This window comes from Salvelinus namaycush, chromosome 1, assembly GCF_016432855.1.
Source record: "Salvelinus namaycush isolate Seneca chromosome 1, SaNama_1.0, whole genome shotgun sequence".
NCBI lineage: Eukaryota > Metazoa > Chordata > Actinopteri > Salmoniformes > Salmonidae > Salvelinus > Salvelinus namaycush.
In genome coordinates this window covers 41,054,422-41,077,154 of record NC_052307.1, presented here as the reverse complement: position 1 = coordinate 41,077,154, position 22,733 = coordinate 41,054,422, and the positions used below count along the sequence as shown (strand labels likewise).

At 41.2% G+C, this 22,733-nt stretch overlaps 1 protein-coding gene across 1 annotated transcript in view; it reads right to left on the bottom strand.

Annotated features, from left to right (window-relative positions):
• Positions 1-22,194, bottom strand: part of LOC120051675 (coiled-coil domain-containing protein 60-like) — a 37,297-nt gene extending 15,103 nt beyond the window's left edge. Inside the window, exons 1-5 of the mRNA XM_038998569.1 lie at positions 22,157-22,194; positions 21,219-21,467; positions 6,759-6,863; positions 3,266-3,356; positions 2,276-2,537 (exon numbers count right to left, since the gene is read on the bottom strand). Of these exons, the coding sequence (XP_038854497.1) occupies positions 2,276-2,537; positions 3,266-3,356; positions 6,759-6,863; positions 21,219-21,467; positions 22,157-22,194 (745 nt within the window). The remainder of the gene's footprint in view (positions 1-2,275; positions 2,538-3,265; positions 3,357-6,758; positions 6,864-21,218; positions 21,468-22,156) is intronic.
• Between the last annotated feature and the right edge of the window lie 539 nt (positions 22,195-22,733).

Genomic DNA, 22,733 nt, shown 5'->3' with positions numbered 1-22,733 from the left:
TGTTGGTCTCTCTGTAGCCTATAGGACTCACGTCTCACAGGTGTCACCGCTAAAGGGTTGTCTTTATTTTTTTAGAGACGATTCAACAAAGAAATGATTTACTTTTTTTAAAGAAACAAAATCATAAAAGTCGAATAGTAGGCTATTTAATGAGAAAATCAAAAGTTGTCATCGCTCTGCTCAGAGTAATTGCCAGAAGGACTTGGTAGAGGATGGCACTTGCAATGCCAGGGTTGTGGGTGCAATTCCCACAGGGGACCAGTATTACAATGTATGCACTCTGGATAAGAGTGTCTACTAAATGACTAAAATGTTAACGTAAGGAGAGTAGCGTTTTATGAGACAAAAATGATCCCCTAGCTCCCTCTGCTGTTCAGATGCAGTAATGAATTCAAAGTCAGTTCAGATGAACAGAGATTGTCGGCTACAGAACAAGATCTCTTTGAAACACACTATGGTGGAATCACAAGTGACACACACAAAATGACATTGCACTAAATCTTCATAAAGCACTCGAATAGAATGGAATACATGAATCAAAATATGAAAATACACCAACTAGAATTATGCAACTTATATTACGTGAGACAAAATGAATAACGTGGTGATTAATGTGCTAGATACCTCATAGGAAAACCCCACCATAAAACACACCGTCAAAAATGATAATAGCCAATCATTGTAACCAATTGTTCTGGCTTTAGATTTAATATAATTTTATAATTAACTCATAATATAAATGTATTATCTTTTATGAAAATATTCAAATAATCAGTGCCTAAATGTTGATTCCTTTTTCATCAAAGAGTTTTTAAAATTAAAAAAGAAAGTTCCTCCCTTCACACTAATTTTTGCATCCCAAATAACACCCTATCTCCTATATTGTGCACTGCTTTTGACCAGAGCCCTGTTTACAAGTAGTGCACTACATCGGGAAGAGGGACGCATACTTCTTTTATTATTTTATTTTTCAGGTAAAAATGTGCCTTGGGGCGGGCGGAGTGAGTGAGCTCAGCTGAATATCTCTGGTGCCCAATTTCTGGATTTGAGGCATAACTCTGTGGATTATGGAGAAGAGCAGTTAATTGCTTTAACCTATGAGGGGGGGATACGACAACGAACTGACGATGACTCGGGCAAACAAAACTAGTCTTTCGTCAGAATGTGATAGCATAAGGAAGGCTCTGATCGCTCTTGGATAGATCAGTTGACTAATTATCCTCCAGCTTTGATGCAAAACACTCTGGGAAGCCAGAGCTGGAGAGTAGTGAGGGAGGCTTTAGCTAGCCGTCCAGCTAGCGGGCCCTTTAGTGACCTGACTACAGTGACCAGGGTAGAAAGCAGCAGTGTTGTGTTGGGCTTCATTACTGGAACAGCATGGGATGAAATCAACCCAAAGGAACCAACGCAAAGCTCTGAGAGCGAGTGGGCCTTTCCCCCCTGGCACGCGCAATACAGACACATCTGGAGGCTTTCTCTCTCTCACTTCTGACTCCTATACTGCATCTGAAATGGCGCTCTATTCCCTACATAGCGCACTACATTTGACAAGAGCCCAATGTGCCCCATAGAGGGATTTGGGTGCCATATCAGATGCAGTGTAAGAAGTCAGAAGTGACGTGTTGTATGAGGAAAACATCCCTTCAAAACAAAAATTTCACTTTGAGCCCAGGGTGTGTGTCATATCACGATCACGTCAGAAGGAAGAGCTGTTCCTATGACAACGGGATCCGGGTGTTTGGGTTCTGTGCATAGATGTGTGTGTGTGTGGGTCTTTGGGTTCCGTGCGCACGCCGCAGATGTTCCTGCAGAGTGACAGGGCTGATGGGAAACAGATTGGGCTCATTCTGGCTCCAAAAACGCAGAACCAGATGACATGGAGTAACAAGCGGGCCCCGGCACCTCCTCTGCGCGCGCACACAAAACTCACACACACACACACACACACACACACACACACACACACACACACACACACACACACACACACACACACACACACACACACACACACACACACACACACACACACACACACACACACACACACCACACACACACACACAGTGAGCTGACAGAGAGCTCCAAAGAGGAGCCAGAATATAACACACAGAGAAAGATGAGGAGAGAGGTGTTCGCTACACAAAACAACCCCATTGAACCCTGCACACAGACACAACCTTCACACACACTACCCCTCAGGTTTCACCATATTGCACCCATTTTTACCACAGAGAACCCTCTGAATATTACATACAAGACTCTATTTACTTACACTCTGACATGGGCAGCTCTGTCTCGGAGTCCCCTCCTGCTCCTGGTAGCTCCGCACTATCCTGGCTGGTTCCACTGGTAGTCACTATAGCTCCAGTTAATGTAGCTCCAGTGTCTTCTATCCCAGGGCCCAGGGAGGACAGGCTGCCCAGAAGGGTAGGGGTGGTGAAGGCTGAGGAGGAGGCTACGCTCAGGGAGGACCCCTTCAACAGGTACAGACGACCAGAGGAGGAGCGGGCTGGCCTGGAGCCTCTTCTACGTGGCTAGGGGATGAGGTGAGAAGGAGGTGTCAGAGGGGATTTCCACGCATTGACTTTCATAACAGCGCACCTAGAGCCTTGCATATGCACAGGCACACAGAGACTCACGTACATACACAGACAGACAGGCATGCAGGCAAGCAGACACACACACAAACACATCTCTCCTTGGATGAGGAGGACATACAGTATGAGGATTTGCAGAGGAGACAGTCACGTATCTCCATTTCCTCTCTCCATCTCTTTTTCTCTCTCCCCTGTGCCCTTCCCTCTCTCCAGCCTGTCTATCAGTGTGTCTGTGTGTGTGTGTGTGTGTGTGTGTGTGTGTGTGTGTGTGTGTGTGTGTGTGTGTGTGTGTGTGTGTGTGTGTGTGTGTGTGTGTGTGTGTGTGTGTGTGTGTGTAGAGGAGAGGAGCACAAGACTTCAGCTGCAACAGCTCTCAGCTCTCCTAATGTCCTCTACTGCCACAGACACACACAGGCAAGCATCCCCAAGGAGTGTGTATGTGTCTGGCTGGGAGTGTGTATGTGTCTGGCTGTGTGCGTGTGTGAGTGTGCGACAAATGTCTATGTATGGGTGTGTGTGTGTGTGTGTGTGTGTGTTGTACGGCTTGTTTTGCCTCCTCTGAAGCAGGTAATATGACTTTAAGTGACAACCCTTTTAAGGACACAACCCCAGAATTAAACTCAAGAGGTGGATAGGCATAGGATAAGAGAAAAGACAAAGAAGACCTTTTGCAGAGACACAAACTGGTCCCATTTGGTCTCTATGGCTCTCTCTTTATTCAGGGTCTTTATGGTGGTTTTTCCTTGGCCAGGGTCCCTGGGTAACAGGAAAAAAGAAGTGTTTAGCAGGGTTGGGTGTGTGTGAGTTGAGACACATTCATCACACCGCGACCTTTCTTGTCTCCATAACCCAGCCTTGGAGTGGGGACAAAGAGAGGCATGAACACATGCGCAGCCTTGGAATGGCAAGACCCTGATCATTATCCAAATCATAATTCACTACCTTGATCTTTTATTTTTTATCACTGCGCACACATAGTATATCCAGGTTGTGAAGGTAGGAAACATCACCTCCATTGATCCTTTTTTAATTTTACCTTAATTTAACTAGGCAAGTCAGTTAAGAACAAATTCTAACGTTCAGTGACAGCCTAGGAACAGTGGCTTAACTGTCTTGTTCAGGGGTAGAACAACAGATTTTTTCCTTGTCAACTCAGGGATTTGATCTTGCAACCTTTACTAGTTACTAGTCCAACGCTCTAACCACTAGGCTACCTGGGGCCCCACAAGGGTGTGTGCTCAGTCTCCACCTGTACTCCCTTGAAAGAAAATGTGCTTTTCTTTCAAAAACAAGGACATTTCTAAGTGACCCCAAACTTTTGAATGGTAGTGTACATATCTGGCATTACTCATCTCATTTGTTTATACTGTATTCTATACTATTCTACTGTATCTTAGTCACTTAATAATGTTTACATATCTTGCATTACTCATCTCATAAGTATATACTGTATTCTATACTATTCTACGGTATCTTAGTCACTTAATGTTTACATATCTGGCATTGCTCATCTCATGTGGATATACTGTTTTCTCTACGGTATCCCATTCACTTAATAATGTTTACATATCTTGCATTACTCATCTCATATGCATATACTGTATTCTATACTATTCTACTGTATCTTAGTCCGTTCCGCTCTGACATCGCTCGTCCATATGTATATAGTCTTAATTCATTCCTACTTACATTTGTGTGTATGGGGCGGCAGGTAGCCTAGTGGTTCGAGCATTGGGCCAGTAATCGAAAGATTGCTGGATTGAATCCCTGAGCTGACAAGGTAAGAATCTGTCGTTCTGCCCCTGAACAAGGCAGTTAACCCACTGTTCCCTGGTAGGCTGTCATTGTAAATAAGAATTTGTTCTTAACTCACTTACATAGTATAATAAAAAAATATTGGTTATATGTTGTGTCATTTGTTAGATATTACTGCACTGTCGGAGCTAGAAACACAAACATTTTGCTACACCCGCAATAACATCTGCTAATCACGTGTATGCGACCAATAACATTTGTTGGAAACCGCTGTAGTACTATAATAACCTTGTGATATGATTTCAGTCTCTCTCTGTAATACTTCTACTGTATAATTTCTCCCATAAAGCTTAAACTGATAGGAAATGTGATTCAGAGCAGAGTCAGTGAGGACGGAAGGGCCTCAAGGCAGTTACTTGCAATACTCCGAGGAGCGCTTTTGTGACATACTGTTTTCTGCCCTCCATCCCTCTCCGCTCCCTCCTCTTTTCCTTCCTTTCCCATCACTAATTCAACACTTCCAGGGAGAGATGGGTGATGATTTCCTAATACATTTCTACCAAGCCCCATTGTGAGAGCAGAGCACAGAGACAGCGCTTTATACATTTCCTGAATCCATCCATTCTGCCTCTCAGTGTCTCGTCTGACGCCTTAAGAAGCAGAGCATTCAAATCATTGGCTTTTCAGGGTACTCATTCCCACCTCTATATCCAGAAAGAGAGACAAATATAGAGGGATTGAAAATGTGAAAAGAAGAAAAAGAGGTAGAGATGAGAGAAGTCGGGAAGGCTGCAGTCAGAGCAAGATAGTGAACGATGAACAAAAAAAAAGAGAGTGAGAGGAAGAGAAAGTGTCAGAGAGAGAAAATGAGATTGAGAGAGAGAGGAAGAAATCTATATCCTCTGTGTATCGTGATAATAGTATTGTCAGTGAAAGGAATGGATATGGTTATGACAGTGGGTTTTGAGTTATGGTTATGGAGCTTGGTGCTGTACAGCATGGCAGAGTAGGGTAGGTTTTCTACTCAATCTTTGTCTCCTCCCTTCCTGTGTTGGGTCAGTATCAGGCGAGGTATATAGTGAACCTGAGGGGACGTGGAGACGGAGGAATGCAATCTCCTCTCTCTGCTCTACCCCCCGAGGGTTTGGTTTATAGTTCATTTACCACTGTCTGTCTGCCTCGGCCCCAGGCTTCCTGTATGAACCACACTCATATCTGAGCCTCTTTTTCAATATCCTTACTAACATAGCGCCTACTGTATAATTAAACAATTTATTGGGCATTCTAAGTGATATACTTCTGTCCAAAAAACATTCCTTAACCCCAGGATACTTCAATTGGTGACTATCCTGGGGGAAAAGGCTCTGATGAAGGCGATTCATGCCGAAACGTAGCAGGATTGTTTTCTTGTCCTGTCAATAAATCTGATGTATGCAGCAACATAGTACTCCTTCTTCTTTATTGTCCTGGATTGTCAACAGTTGTCGTATCCTGTGGTAAGCAATGTTTTGGGGATTTTCAAGTCCCTCAGTCGGGCACCTGATTTCCCCTTTTCTTTTAAGATGGGCTGAAGCACGTTTGGGTATGTCTTCTTTCCATTGATATGCTACTGTAACATAGCCTGTGTCTCTACAGCCTGAAGTGAACGGTGTCTCTGTGGCTGACTCAGAGTGATTGAGATATGTTACAGATGCTGTGTGTTGTGTTGGTGAACTGAAACACAACATACTGCCCTGCTCTACTCTGGTTGGGGTCAAGAGTTGACGGTGTTAATGAGCCAATCCCTGATGATTATGTTAGTCATCATCAGGGTTGAGTAGGTTACTTTCAAAATGTAATCTGTTACAGTTACTAGTTACCTGTCCAAAATTGTAACCAGTAATGTAGTTTTTGGATTACCCAAACTCAGTAACATACTCTGATTACTTTTTTTGATTACTTTCCCCTTAAGGGGCATCTGAAGAAGACAAAAAGGATCCATCAAATGCATTTGGTGTGTCATCATAGTGGTCTCTAACTTGTGGTCAGACACGCTCAGGTGGAACAAACTTAAACTTGTGCTTTTTTTACATGTTGAATTAAATGCCATTTGGAAAACAGAAATGTGTCATAATGTATTTTTTCACAAACATCCTTTCTGAATTTAAAAGTAAGCCAATCATCTAGTTTTTAAAAAGTATCTGTAATCTGATTACAATATTTTTGCTGGAAACGTAACTGATTACAGTTACAGTTTTATGGGTAATCAGACTACATGTGATCAGTTACTCTCCAACCCTGGTCAAGACTGTGATTCAGTCCTGGCCTCTGCCCTTTCACTATGTAGCAGCAACACAATAGCTAACCCAACCCAAGCTGCCTGGGGCCCATACAATTACCTCTGACCTGTGACCAGTGACTTACTTGAGATCCCAGCAGGATGTGACTGGTCCAGCTCTCCCAGTCCTGTCCAGAGTCAGGGCCTCCAGCAACCAGTTCAGACAGCACAGCTGGCGGAATATGGGCCCTCTAAAAGAACAAGAACAATGCTTACAGTGCATGCAGAAGTTCTGAGAAGAAAGGTTATTATAATTTTTTGATTTTATTTTCCTTTTTTATTTCTATTAGTTTTTCAATTTGTCATTTGAAATTCAGTTTAGTTTCAGTTAGTTTTCAGACCTGATTTGCTAGTTTTATGTCACGCCCTGATCGGTTTCACTTGTCCTTGTGTTTGTCTCCACCCCCCTCCAGGTGTCGCCCATCTTCCCCACTTATCCCCTGTGTATTTATACCTGTGTTCTCTGTTTGTCTGTTGCCAGTTCATCTTGTTTGTTTAAGTCACCCAGCGGTTTGTCTCAGCTCCTGCTTTTCCCCAGTCTCTCTTTTCTCGTCCTCCTGGTTTTGACCCTTGCCTGTCCTGACTCTGAGCCTGCCTGCCGTCCTGTGCCTTTGCCCTTACTCTGGATTACCGACCTCTGCCTGACCTGACCCTGGGCCTGCCTGCCGTCCTGTACCTTGTCCCCACTACTCTGGATTATCGACCCCTGCCTGCCTTGACCTGTCGTTTGCCTGCCCCTGCTACAATAAACATTGTTACTTCAACAGTCTGCACTTTGGTCTTACCTGAAACCTGATAGTTTTATTGAGTTTTAGTTTCATAAACTATTCATATTTAGTTTTTATATTACACTATGTGGCCAAAAGTATGTGGACACCTGCTCATAAAACTTCGCATTCCAAATTCATGGGCATTAATATGGTATTGGTCCCCCCTTTCCTGCTATAACAGCCCACACTTTTCTGGGAAGGCTTTCCGCTAGATGTTGGGACATTTCTGCGGGGACTTGCTTCTATTCAGCCACAACAGCATTAGTGAGGTCGGGCACTGATGTTGGGCGATTAGGCCTGGCTCACAATCGGCGTTCCAATTCATCCTAAAGGTGTTAGATGGGGTTCAGGTCAGGGCTCTGTGCAAGCCAGTCAAGTTCTTCCACACCAATCTCAACAAACCATTTCTGTATTGACCTCGCTTTGTGCAAGGGGGCATTCCCAAAACTGTTGCCACAAAGTTGGAAGCACAGAATTGTCTAGAATGTCATTGTATGCTGAAGCGTTAAGATTTCCCTTCACTGGAACTAAGGGGCCTAGCCGGAACCATGAAAAATCGCCTCAAACCATAATTCCTCCTCCACCAAACTTTACAGTTGGCACTATGCATTCGGGCGGGTAGCGTTCCCCTGGCATCCGCCAAACCCAGATTTGTGGTGGCGAGCTTTACGCCACTCCAGCCGACGCTTGGCATTGCGCATGGTGATCGTAGGCCTGGGTGAGGCTGCTTGGCCATGGAAACCCATTTCATGAAGCTCCAGCCAACAGTTATTGTGCTGACGTTGCTTCCAGAGGCTGTTTGGAACTTGGTAGTGAGTGTTGCAACCGAGGACAGGCGATTATTACGCGCTACACGCTTCAGCACTCGGTGGTCCCATTCTGTGAGCTTGTGTGGCCTACCACTTCACAGCTGAGCCGTTGTTGCTCTTAGACGTTGTCACTTCACAATAACAGCACTTACAGTTGACCGGGGCAGCTCTAGCAGGGCAGAAATTTGATAAACTGACTTGTTGGAAAGGTGGCATCCTATGACGGTGCCACGTTGAAAGTTACGGAGCTCTCCAGTAGGGGCCATTCTACTGCCAATATTTGTCTATGAAGATTGCATGGTAGCAAAGGGTGTGGCTGAAAAAGCCAAATCCAGTAATGTGAAGGGGTGTCCACATACATTTGGACATGTAGTGTATTTAGTTTCAGTTTTAGTTTTAGTGTTACAGATATAAAGTATGGTGGCCTTAGGTTAGGCTAGCAACCTAGTGGATTTCTTCCCTTAGCTAGTGATAGCTAGTGATAGTGATGCACAAGCTAGGCCCATTTGAAACAAAGCTATCCCCTGGCAACTTTTTACCTGCCAGATAAAAAAAACAACATTTGAGTTTTGGCCCCAAAATGTTGGGGCCAAATGTTTTCATTTTTACGTTACATTTTTGCATTTTTTACTTTCGGTTTCGTACACCAGCTTCAAACAGCTAAAAATGAAATATTTTTGCTTATGGGAAATATTTTTCACAGCTGTTTAGGTGGTACAATGATTATTTACACTATACTTGCTTGTTTTGTCACAAACTGAAATTAGACAAACTATTCGAATTTTAACAACCAGGAAAGCAAAGCGATTTCTGCATAGTGCATCTTTAAAACAATGTTAGAGGCAACATTGGCAGAGGAACGTTAGGGGACTGTTAGGGGAGGAATGTTCAGGGAATGTTAGGGGAATGTTAGGGAAAGAATGTTAGGGGAACATTAGGAGAACTTTAGGGGAAAAGGGGAATGTTAAAATAATGTTAGGGGAATGGTAGATGAGGAGTCTAGTGGATTTATTCCCTTAGCTAGTGATAGCTAATGATAGTGATGCACAACCTAGGCCCATTTGGGGAGGAACGTTAGGGGAACAGGGTGAATGTTAAAATAATGTTAGGGTAACAGAAGGGGGGAATGTTAGGGAGGAATGTTAGGGGAGGAAAGTTAGGGGAGGAATGTGAGGGGGATGTTGGGAAGGAACGTTAAGGGTGGAACGTTAGGGGAGGAGCGTTAAGGGAACGGGAAATGTTAAAACAACGTTAGGGGAACATTAGGGGAATGGAGAATGTTAAAACAATGTTAGGGGAACGTTAGAGGAGGAACCTAGTGGATTTGTTCCCTTAGCTTGGTGATAGTGATGCATAAACTAGGACCATTTGAAACAAAGCCATCTCCTGGAAGCATTTACCCGCCAGTGTAACGGTCGTAGTATGAAGAAGGTGTGGACCAAAGCGCAGCGTGGTAAGTGTTCATGATTATTTATTAAAAACTGAACACAGACAAAATAACAAAATGTAACAACACGAAACAGTTCTGTCTGGTGCAGACACAAAAACAGAAAACAACTACCCACAAAGCGTCGGTGGGCAAAAGCTACCTAAGTATGGTTCTCAATCAGAGACAACGATAGGCAGCTGCCTCTGATTGAGAACCACACCCGGCCAAACACAAATAAATAGAAAAAGGAACATAGAATGCCTACCCAAATCACACCCTGACCAAACCAAAATAGAGACATAAAAAGCTCTCTACGGTCAGGGCGTGACAGCCAGATTCAGAAGCTTGCATGCCCCATTAAAAAAGCTTGAGAACTCCTTTGAAAAGCCCATTAGATTTCCCCCCAACATTTTGTAAAAAAACTGGACATAATTCATGATGGTTTTATTTTATTTATAATTAGTTTTGTAGTCAAAGATAAAACTTTCAGTATAGTTTTCGTTTTTCAAATTCAGTTTCCTTATTTTAATTCAGTTTACTAAATTGTTTTTTCATTATTAGTTTTCATTTTAGTTTCATTTTTAATTTACTATAATAACCTTGCTCAGAGCCAGAGTTGGAGTCAATTCCATTTCAATTCCAGTCAATTCAGGAAGTACACATTTCTCTTCAATGCTTTTCAATTAAATACATTTGGAATTGGAATTGGGTTGACTTTCTGAATTGATTGGAATTGAAATGCTCAGTGTTAGATTAAGGTCACTACAGTATTAATTACAGCTCTTTATTGTCACCTGCTCTTATGTACACTACCTGTCAAAAGTTAGGAAACACCTACTCATTCAAGGGTTTTTCTTTATTTTTTACTATTTTCAACATTGTAGAATAATGGCGAAGACATCAAAACTATGAAATAACATGTGTGGAATCATGTAGTAACCAAAAAGTGTTAAACAAATCAAAATATATTTTAGATTTGAGATTCTTCAAATAGCCACCCTTTGCCTTAATGACAGCTTTGCACACCCTTGGCATTCTCTCAACCAGCTTCATGAGGTAGTCACCTGGAATGCATTTCAATTAACAGGTGTGCCTTCTTAACTAGTTCATTTGTGGAATTGCTTTCATTCTTAATGTGTTTGAGCCAATCAGTTGTGTTGTGACAAGGTAGGGTGGGGTATACATAAGATAGCCCTATTTGGTAAAAGACCAAGTCCATATTATGGCAAGAACATCTCAAATAAGCAAAGAGAAACGACAGTCCATCATTACTTTAAGACATGAAGGTCAGTCAATAAGGAACATTTTCTTCAAGTGCAGTCGCAAAAACCATCAAGCTCTATGATTGAAACTGGCTCTCATGAGGACTGCCACAGAAATGGAAGACCCAGAGTTACCTCTGCTGCAGAGTTCATTAGAGTTACCAGCCTCAGAAATTGCTGCCCAAATAAATGCTTCAAAGAGTTCAAGTAACAGACACATCTCAACATCAACTGTTCAGAGGTTACTGTGTGAATCAGGCCTTCATGGTCAAATTGCTGCAAAGACTACTAAAAGACACCAAAAAAAAGAAGAGACTTGCTTGGGCCAAGAATCACGAGAAATGGACATTCTTCAGTGGAAATTTGTCCTTTGGTCTGATGAGTCCAAATTTGAGATTTTTGGTTCCAACCGGCGTGTCTTTGTGAGAAGTGGTGTGGGTGAACAGATGATCTCCGCATGTGTATTTCCCACCGTAAAGCATGGAGGAGGAGATGTTATGGTGTGGGGGTGCTTTGCTGGTGACACTGTCTGTGATTTATGTAGAATTCAAGGCACACTTAACCAGCATGGCTACCACAGCATTCTGCAGCGATACGCCATCCCGTCTGGTTTGGGCTTAGTTGGACTATCATCTGTTTTTCAACAGGACAATGACCCAACACACCCCCAGGCTGTGTAAGGGCTATTTTACCAAGGACAGTGATGGAGTGCTGCATCAGATGACCTGGCCTCCACAATCCCCCGACCTCAACCAAATTGAGATGGTTTGAGATGAATCGGACAGCAGAGTGAAGGAAAAGCAGCCAACACATGCTCAGCATATGTGGGAACTCCTTCAAGAGTTCTACTACTGTACCCTAACTGTACGCTTTTTCTGGGAGTGTAGCTCATAAGAGGTTGGTGGCACCTTAATTTGGAGAATGGGCTCGTGGTAATAGCTGAGAATGAGTGGAATGGTATCAAATACATCAAACACATGGTTTCCATGTGTTTGATGCCATTCCATATGCTCCATTCCAGCCATTATTGAGAGCTGTTCTTCCCTCAGGAGCCTCCTGTGGTGTAGCTAGGCTGAGTCATCCATCACCCATAGCCCAACTCCAAATGTACAACTTAATTTCCTCAGACACTCACATTACTATCTACGTTTCCATTATTCACTTGTTTCTTGTCGACATTTAGAAAGTTTGCATAGGATATAGATTGCCTGCTGCCGTGCGTTTCCATTTAACTGTCGTGTCGATAAAAGAAGCTGGACATAATTACGTCACATTAAAAATAAAGTTTTCGCAAAAACCTAGTGTCGAATAAATATTAAGTTGTAGAAGTGTTTCCAATATCCATTTAGTCAAATTGTGCATTAATAATGCACTACCGGATATACGTTTAATGTCTCAGTCCGCAAAAGCCAGCAGGGATAGATGTATTAATATTTGCAATATTCTAATGATTATCATGTGCCAACGCATCGCCACCGTCGGTGCCATAGTGAAACTTGCACTCCGGTAGCCTAGATCTGAAATAACTTGATGGTAAAACTTGCAACCAGTCAAACAGAAACGCAGGGCGAAGCAATTCATGCATCCTTGAAAGTCAAGAAAATCATTGTCCTGCAAAGACACATTATTATAGTCGAACAATTTATATAGCAAGCAGTAGGCTTTTAGAATTAAATGTGGAGCGTAGCTTTCTAGTTATGTGATGACGTCACGTGCCTTAAAATCATCATTTATTTGAAAAACACGTTTCCATCAGATTTTTTTGCAATAAAGAAATGTTTTACAAAAGGAAAATCTACCGCTGCCGAATGGATAACAATGTTGTCTTTAGAACATTTCTCCTATAGCTGCTGTTTCCCTTACGCATGTCAGTCACAGTGTTTTTTGCGACATTGTAGAATAAACCTGAGGAAATGGAAACCTGCCTACTGTCGCTGGAAAATATACCCCTGCTGTTAGCCGAGAAACCGCCAGAAAATAACCAATGTTTCAAAGGTTGTTATCCGTGTTCTGATGGATCCTAATATAAGGGATTTGTATCTGCCTCCCATCCACCCGCCCTATCTCACTCTTTCTCTCCCTCCCTGCCAGGACTGCCAGCACACATCCCTGACTTGATAATGAAAAATTGCCCCACTTTCTGATCACTCATTTGAGCGAAAAGGGAGAAGAGAGAGTGGGAGAGAGATAACGTTAGATAGACAGAGAGAGAGATGGGGAGGAGGGTGATAGAAAAAGAGAGTGTGAGAGAAAGTGAGATTGGGAGGGGAGAGACGGCCATATTGTGTTTGACGTGTGAGGAGACATCTGTGTAATGCAGGAATGGGCAACTCAGGCCGCCGAGGACTGGAGTTGCCCATCCCTGGTGTAGCGTAATGAATGAACGGCCTTGAGGCGTGAAGGTGTCAGTAGCTAGGTTTCCATCCAACTGGCGACAGATTTTTATGCGAATATTTCAAAATCTTCATAAAAAACAATATGCGCATTTTCCCACAAGAGATGCTTTGTTGCAGATAAAAGGCTGTGCGTGATGACATAGTGAACAGAAAATACCTTTTGTGGTTAAATTCCCATGTACCGAATAAAAAATAAATGGGTGTCCATCGTATTTTCAACTCTACTGACGATTTTCTCACAAAAATGTTTTGTTATATTGTGAGTGTGCAAATTCTGGAAATGTCACATGCATTATAGCCAACAGGCTGTCTGTGCGTTGTTAGATTGGCTAGATCACGCATATAGCCTACATGTTGAGATTATTATTATAGGCAAATGAGCTAGATTATTTGTATTTGTCAAACGGCAGTCAAGCATTGATTATCATCTCACCAGTATTCGACCCTCGATATTTATTGTAAAGGAGCATCAAGCTCATCACCTTGCACTTTCACCACCCTGTGAAGTTCATCATTATTTATTTAATCTGTAACCTAATAAACTGTATGCTTTCCCGATGAGTCGTAGTGGGAGGACCACACAACATGTCATCGCCTGACTCCAAATTTACTTCAATAGGATGGTTATTATAGTCTATCAATATTTAAACATAAAAGCGTTTCCACCGACATTTCTGGCATAATTAATTTTACTATCAAAATAAAGAGAGTCGCACACCATATATAAACGCCCAGCAATTTATTGGGTGTTTACCAACGTTTCGGCATCACTGTGCCTTCTTTTCTGGGTGCGTGCCAGCTCGTGTTTTTATTCTATAATTCATTTTACCAAGACAAAAAGATCCCACCTTGTCTAGCATATTTTGTTTTGTCGACATTTGGAAAGTTTACCGAAAAAATGTTCTGTTTCCATCAAGCCTGTCATTACATTTTTTTTTTTATCTGACATGTACTTTACTCGCATAAAAAGTTTGGATGGAAACCTGATTATTGTGACAGACTACTGATTGACTGCAGGTGACAGTATGGTGGAGAGAGAGTGAGTGAAAGGATAGGCAGTTTCACTTTATTCCCTGCCTCAATGGCTCTTCCTACTGTTATTGGCTTCATACATAGTAGCACTCTGCCTGTTCTCTGTAGTATGTAAACAGATCACTTTCTACTTTTTTGATCATTTGTTCACCTTTTGTCTAATTACTTTTTAATCATGAAATCTATACAATCAATTCTACTCTGTTTAAAAGAGGAGCATTGGCTTTATCTAGCTGAAGTTGTCTCATAAGCCATTGTAAGGGGATCTCTCTGTCTGACTGTGGTGCAGTTGTTGTTTGTGTGAATGAATCAATTCCCACTCATCTAACCAGAATGATTGTCTGAGAAGAAACCTGACAACTTTTCAAAATGTCAAACTCTGATTCAGCTGCCATATCAAAGGAATTTGTTATGAAAGGACATCCGAAAAAGATTAGATGAATCCGAAAGACTAAAACCAGGAATAGTTGTCAGACAATAATTAGACACTGAAATATTAACTATTTATCATGTTCTGTTGACAATTTGTTCGGTTAAACCTGGGGTTATTGTGGTAATGACTAACAAATAGGGAATAAAAGGATAACTGACAAGACAGAAAGACATATATAGTTCTGTTTGACATAGAACAAATTGATAAACATAGAGACAAGAGGAAGGTGCAGAGATCGCAGAGATTCCTAGATATCCTAAACTTTTACATTATTTTCTCATGTGTTTTAAATGAGGCAATGCAGTTACAGATAGATCAATTTATTTGACAATGTAAAACACAATACAGTGGACAATACAGTGGACAATACATGTGGATAATGCATTTAAAATCATTGAGTATTACATAAAAAAGTTTGAAAACGTATTTCCACTGTGGTACTCATAAATAAATACAAATTAAATTAACAAACATAAGCATGGTAAACCTATCCTACTAGGCATACTTGGGTAACACAATTAAGACATAACAAAACAAAAGACAGGATGACATTGTCATAGCCATAGAGTATGACTCCCTCAGTAGATCAGCAATCTCAGGCTCCTAAACTGAGTTTGATGATGGTGATGCCAGATGACAGTGGTGCAGTGGATGCCAGATCATGGTGATGCAGTTGGCTTGCTGGCTCTGATGTTATCCTCTGCCTCTCTGTGGCCTGTATTGCCAGCTGATGGGGTTGGCTTGCTGGCCCCGATGTCCTCCTCAGCTCAATCTCTCTCTAGCCTGGACTTCATACTCCTCCACAACCACAAGTGTAGCCTCTGCTGCTGCTACAGAGCAACAAAGCTCCGAGCAGTAGTCTTCCTCACCACAAGTTCTCTGCCATTTTCATAATGTAGTCAGGTCTCATTGATCAAGAAGCCGGTGCTGAGATGCATTTTCTAAACGCAAACTAGACAAGTCAACCTGTCATCAGTCCTGCAATTCTGTGGGTAACAACCACCAGATATATCCAATCAACAACTTAACAAAAACAAAAAAGCTGATTAAGAAACAAACAAAAACACAGAAAAACATCAAAAATATGTTCAACATTTAAAGAGCTCTTTGTTTAGGCTGCTTTACAGCGCCATGACACCCACGCAAAGATATTGAGATCTTATGAACAAACCTGAAACTTCCTCATCAAATCTGCAGACAGACTGCACCCTTGATTTAACTTTTAAAATATAATTTTAAAATGACAAATTTAGGTGTATTTAGGATGCTTTGAACATTAACATTAAATCTACACTCAAAATTCGATGACTTTGTTACTTTTAGATTTTGGGGGGGATTACATTTAAAGTAGGCTGTCATTGTAAATAAGAATTTGTTCTTAACTTCTTACCTGACTTGCCTAGTTAAATAAAGTTTAAATAAAAAATAAAAAGTATGAGTTTTTTTGGGGGGGTGGTTTGACACTATTCAGACAGTAATGACATGAGATGGGGAAACAGGCAAATGGGAGAAACAGATGCAAGGTAGGAAACAGGGATAGATCCCTGTTCTCAGGTTGTATGCGACACATGCCAGGGATTGTTATCACTACACCAAGGCTTTACACAGGAAATATTAATATTAATGGTTGATGGCAGTAGGTAACCAAATCATAGATTGCAGTCTCCTTGTCCATAGACTGCTTTCAAGGTAAAGACACAAACATTTTGTATTTTGTAATTTGGGTGAAGTACCTCTTTAAAATCCAATGCTTATTTGTCAGACTTATTCAAAACTGTCCATGAAAGCCTGCAAAAATACATAGCCTCAAATACAGTTGAAGTCGGAAGTTTACATACACTTAGGTTGGAGTCATTAAAATACATTTTTCAACCACTCCACAAATTTCTTGTTAACAAACTATAGTTTTGGCAAGTCGGTTAGGACATCTACTTTGTGCATGACACAAGTCATTTTTTCAACAATTGTTTTCAGACAGATTATTTCACTTATAATTCACTGTATCACAATTTCAGTGGGTCAGAAGTTTACACACACTAAGTTGACTGTGCCTTTAAATAGCGTGGGAAATTCCAGAAAATTATGTCATGGCTTTAGAAGCTTCTGATAGGCTAATTGACAATATTTGAGTCAATTGGAGGTGTACCTGTGGATGTATTTCAAGGCCGACCTTCAAACCCAGTGCCTCTTTGCTTGACATCATGGGAAAATCTAAATAAATCAGCCAAGACCTCAGAAAAAAATTGTAGATATCCACAAGTCTGGTTCATCCTTGGGAGCAATTTCCAAATGCCTGAAGGTACCACGTTCATCTGTACAAACAATAGTACGCAAGTATAAACACCATTGGACCATGCAGCCGTCATACCGATCAGGAAGGAGATGCGTTCTGTCTCCTAGAGATGAACGTACTTTGGTGCAAAAAGTGCAAATCAATCCCAGAACAACAGCAAAGGACCTTGTGAAGATGCTGGAGGAAACAGGTATAAAATTATCTATATCCACAGTAAAACGAGTCCTATATTGACATAACCTGAAAGGCCGCTCAACAAGGAAGAAGCCACTGCTCCAAAACCCCCATAAAAAAGCCAGACTACGGTTTGCAACTGCACATGTGGACAAAAACCGTACTTTTTGGAGAAATGTCCTCTGGTCTGATGAAACAAAAATATAACTATTTGGCCATAATGACCATCATTATGTTTGGAGGAAAAAGGGGGAGGCTTGCAAGCCGAAGAACACCATCCCAACCGTGAAGCACGGGGGTGGCAGCATCATGTTGTGGGGGTGCTTTGCTGCAGGAGGGACTGGTGCACTTCACAAAATAGATGGCACCATGAGGCAGGAAAATGATGTGGATATATTGAAGCAACATCTTAAGACATCAGTCAGGAAGTTAATGCTTGGTCGCAAATGGGTCTTCCAAATGGACAATGACCCAAAGCACACCACCAAAGTTGTGGCAAAATGGCTTAAGGACAACAAAGTCAAGGTATTGGAGTGGCCATCACAAAGCCCTGACCTCAATCCTATAGCAAATTTGTGGGCAGAACTGAAAAAGCTTGTGCGAGCAAGGAGGCCTACAAACCTGACTCAGTTACACCAGCTCTGTCAGGAGGAATGGGCCAAAATTCACCCAACTTATTGTGGGAAACTTGTGGAAGGCTACCCGAAACATTTCACCCAAATTAAACAATTTCAAGGCAATGCTACCAAATACTAATTGAGTGTATGTAAACTTCTGACCCACTGGGAATGTGATGAAATAAATAAAAGCTGAAATAAATCATTCTCTCTACTATTATTCTGACATTTCACATTCTTAAAATAAAGTGGTAATCCTAACTGACCTAAAACAGGGAATTTTTACTTGGATTAAATGTCAGGAATTGTGAAAAACTGAGTTTAAATGTATTTGGCTGTGTATGTAAACTTCCGACTTCCACTGTAATCCATTTCCAAAGACACAAGTAGGCATATCAAATTTCAAATATGTGTTTACACTGGCAACATTGGGAAGAAGTGGAATAATAAAATACGTGTAGGGAATAACAGTAGTGTTCCTGCTGACAAGCACACTAATTACCCTATCTTTTAGCCCATTGTTAAGAATGAGAATTGTTCTATTGATCAGACTAAATAAAGTCAATAGATCATAAAATCTCCTTAACACAAGATTACATAAATCTACCCCTACACCATAACCAAATCATTTGAATATTTATTGCCCCCCTGTAGAATCAAATTTACACTTCTGGGTTCACAATCTGTTTGACAAAATGTTTTTCATAGTTACAAATCAGGTCACCCTACCAAACTTCCCTGCTAAAACATACTGTAGGTTTGTCTGCTGCCTTATTGTTGTCACAGCCTAAATTCCAAACACCAAATGAGGGGACTAATGCAAGTGTGGATTAAATCGACTTTAGTACATGCTGTCAAAAAGGCTGCATTCTGCAATAGGGACAGGACCTAATTTTGTTGACAACATTGTACATAAAACAGCGCTACCTTGCTGCTCTTTTTACAGTTTTATAAACTCAGCAGAGGACGTTCTCTCTCTCCATTCAGCACCACTCTAATCTTGAGAGGCGTTTCTTTAAAACATGCATCCAATCCCCTTGATCCCTTACATAACTAAACCAATCATATGCTTCAATGTGCCGTGGTTTACAGTGTTGTGGCAAGACAGGACAACGACGGAGGTGCAGCTCATGACGTTAAATTGCAGGCGCAGATGGTACGATTTCAAAACGATTTGGAGCACAGTTGAAAAGTTAACGCACTGACTATACAATGGGCGAATTAGAAAATTAAAACCAGTACTTTTTAATGCGTGAGATATAAGAGGTGTGGTATGAGAAGAGGGTCAAATGCGTGTCTCACGGCCAATGCGTGAGAGTTAGCAGCTCTGCAGTGCCTTCAGAAAGTATTTATACTCATTAACATATTTATACTCATTAACATATGTTTTGTTACAGCCTGAATTCAAAATTGATTAAGTATATATTTTTTCAACAATTTACACACAATACCCCATAATGACAAAGTGAAAACATGTTTTTAGTATTTCTTGCAAATTTATTGAACATGAATGACCTAATTTAAATAAGTATTCATACCCCTGAGTCAATCAATACCTTGTAGAACCATCTATGGCAGCAGTTACAGCTTTTAGTCTTTCTTGGTAAGTCTCTAAGAGCTTTCTACACCTGGATTGTGCAACACTTTCCCATGATTCTTTTCAAAATTATTCAAGCTTGTTGATCATTGCCAGACAAAAATGTTCAGGTCTTGCCATAGATTTTTAAGTAGATTTAAGTCAAAACTGTAACTTCGCCACTTCGGAATATTCACTGTCTTCTTGGTAAGCAGCTCCAGTGTAGATTTGGCCTTGTGTTTTAGGTTATTGTCCTGCTGAAAGCTGTATTCATTTCCCAGTGTCTGTTGGAAAGCAGACTGAACCTGGTTTTCCTCTAAGATTTTGCCTGTGCCTAGATCCATTCCATTTCTTTTGTATCCCAAAAAACTCCTCAGTACTTAACGATTAAAAGCAAACCCATAACATGATGCAGCCACCACTATGCTTGAGAATATGGAGACTGGTACTCAGTAATGTGTTGTATTGGATTTGCCCCAAACATAACACTTTATATTCAGGACAAAAAGTTAATTGCTTTGCCATATTTTTTGCAGTATTACTTTAGTGCCTAGTTGCAAACAGGATGCATGTTTTGGAATATTTGTATTCTATACAGGCTTCCTTCTTTTCACTCTGTTAGTTAAGTTAGTATTGTGGAGTAACTACAATGTTGTTGATCCATCCTAAGTTTTCTCCTATCACAGCCATTAAACTCTGGAACTGTTTAAAGTCACCATTGTCCTCATGGTGAAATCCCTGAGCCCTAGTGACTTGGTGTATTGATACACCATCCAAACTGTAATTAATACGTTCACCATGCTCAAAAGGATATTCAATGTCAGCTTTTTTATTTTTAACCATCTACCAATAGGTGCCCTTTGCGAGGCATTGGAAAACTCTCCTGGTTTTTATGGTTGAATCTGTATTTTAAATTCACTGCTCGACAGAGGGACCTTACAGATAATTGTATGTGTGGGGTACAGAGATGAGGTATTCATTAAAAAATCATGTTAAACACTGTTAGTGCACACAGAGTGAGTCCATGCAACTTATTATGTGACTTGTTACTTCTGAACTTATTTAGGCTAGCAATAACAAAGGGGTTAATTACTTATTGAATCAAGACATGTCAGTATTTCATTTTTAAATCATTTTAATTTATAAAAACATTGTTCCACTTTGACATTATGGGGTATTGTGTGTAGGCCCGTGATAAAATATCTCAATTTAATCCATTTTAAATTCAGGCTGTAATACAACAACATTTGGAAAAAGTCAAGAATACTTTCTGAAGGCACTGTAAGTTATATAAACATTCATCACCTGCTATATACTTTTTACTCACCTACTATATATTATAGAATACTATGACGCTGTATAGTACCTTGCTAAAGTGTATTTTGAATCTCAGTGATACATCATCATATATTTAAAGCAGCAATATGTAACTTTTGGGTGACCTGACCAAATTCACATAGAAATTTGAGGTATAGATCTGTCATTCTCATTGAACGCAAGACTAAGAAGCGGTACATCTGTTCTATGTGCGCTATTTCTATGCTTCCCATTCTTAATTTTGTTTTTGCATCTTTTACTTTTGGTTTCGTATACCAGGTTCAAACAGCTGCAATTACAATAGTTTTGGTTATTGAAAATATCTAATTTTAGCAACCAGGAAATGGCAGAGCAATTTCTGCATATTGCACCTTTAAACATAAGGTGAAGAAGGGTATCACTGTATTAGGTGATGTACAGTACAGGGTGAGGACTCACTGTGGTGGCTCAGAGGCCTGAGGGGAAGTCAGGGAGCGGTGGATGGGGGTGAAAGGTCGAGCCGACTGGGCCTTCTTCCTCCCTGGGTCGCTGTCAGAGTCAGACTCTGAGCAGGGAGGTCTGGGCTGGACACGCTGCCAATCCTCTTTCCTCTTCTGCTCCCTCTGCTGCGCCTCCTCCTGTTCCTGCTTCTTCTTCTGGAGGAGGTTGAAGTAACCCCGGCCCTGTCTGACCGCTGACACCAAACGGCTGGGGGATAGAGACATAACACACACACGAGATGAGTATATGGATACTGTACATACCGATACAGCATGTGACTGGGCTTGAGAGTGGGTAATCTACATGTCACAAGATTGTGTTAAAACCTGAAGCCTAGGCAATAACTTAGGCAGATAACACAATTCTTCAGGTTTCAGGCAGATTTACTTAAAATATTTACTTTATTTAGTCATGCCACCAAGATTTCCTAGAAACCACTTCTGTTACAAACACAAAAAGAGTCACAAATATGTTAAATCCCCTACTACAGTGACCGAAAATAGCCCCAACCCAAAAATAGAATAGGACCGACTCCATATACAGCAGTCAATTGAGGATGTACATCACCTGTGTAATTCCTAAGCAGACAACAGGTACCCTGTCATAGATCACAGCTTTATGAAGTTACCAGGTCTTTAAATCACACCAGTCAGAGAGGACCAGATCTCTAAATCACACCAATCAGAGTGGACCAGGTCTTTAAATCACACCAATCAGAGTGGACCATGTCTCTAAATTACACCAATCAGAGTGGACCAAGTCTCTAAATCATCACAGAGGCTGAAATTATAATCCTAAATAGAGAATTTTGGGAGAAATATGTGACGTGTGGCTCACTAATGGTTTCATTAAAGTGATTTAGCACCAGCCCATAACCTTTCCCTTCCTTTCCAAACCATGTCTGCTGGTTTTCACCGGTGGCTGCATGCGTCATTACTTCGCATTAATATGCTACTGGTGGAAATTAAAACACACACACTTAGATACGCAGGCATGCACACACATGGATGCACGAACACACGGATACACATGCAGGCACACAAGTATCATAGCCATGGTTTGACTTTGCGGCTGAATGAACTGTAATACGCCTCAGTTTTCCTTAATCATCACACATGAGTAAGGAGCCTTGGTAGTTGGGCGACGAGCATGATTCTATTGCTTCTAATAATCTGCTAGAATGGAGTATAGGTCTCAATCGTACACTACAGTACAGGCTTACTGCTGGTCACGCATTAGTCTTTCTTAAAGACAGACGGTAGCATGTAGCCTAGAGGTTAATAGCATTGGGCCAGTAACCAACAGGTCGCTGGTTCAAATCCCGATGCAGGCTAAGTGAAAAATCAGATGATGTGTCCTCAAGCAAGGCACTTAACCCTAATTGCGCTGCATAATTATGTCTGCTAGAATGGAGTATACATCTCCAATTGTATACTACAGTACAGGCCTACACGTCAAGCATTGGTCTTAACT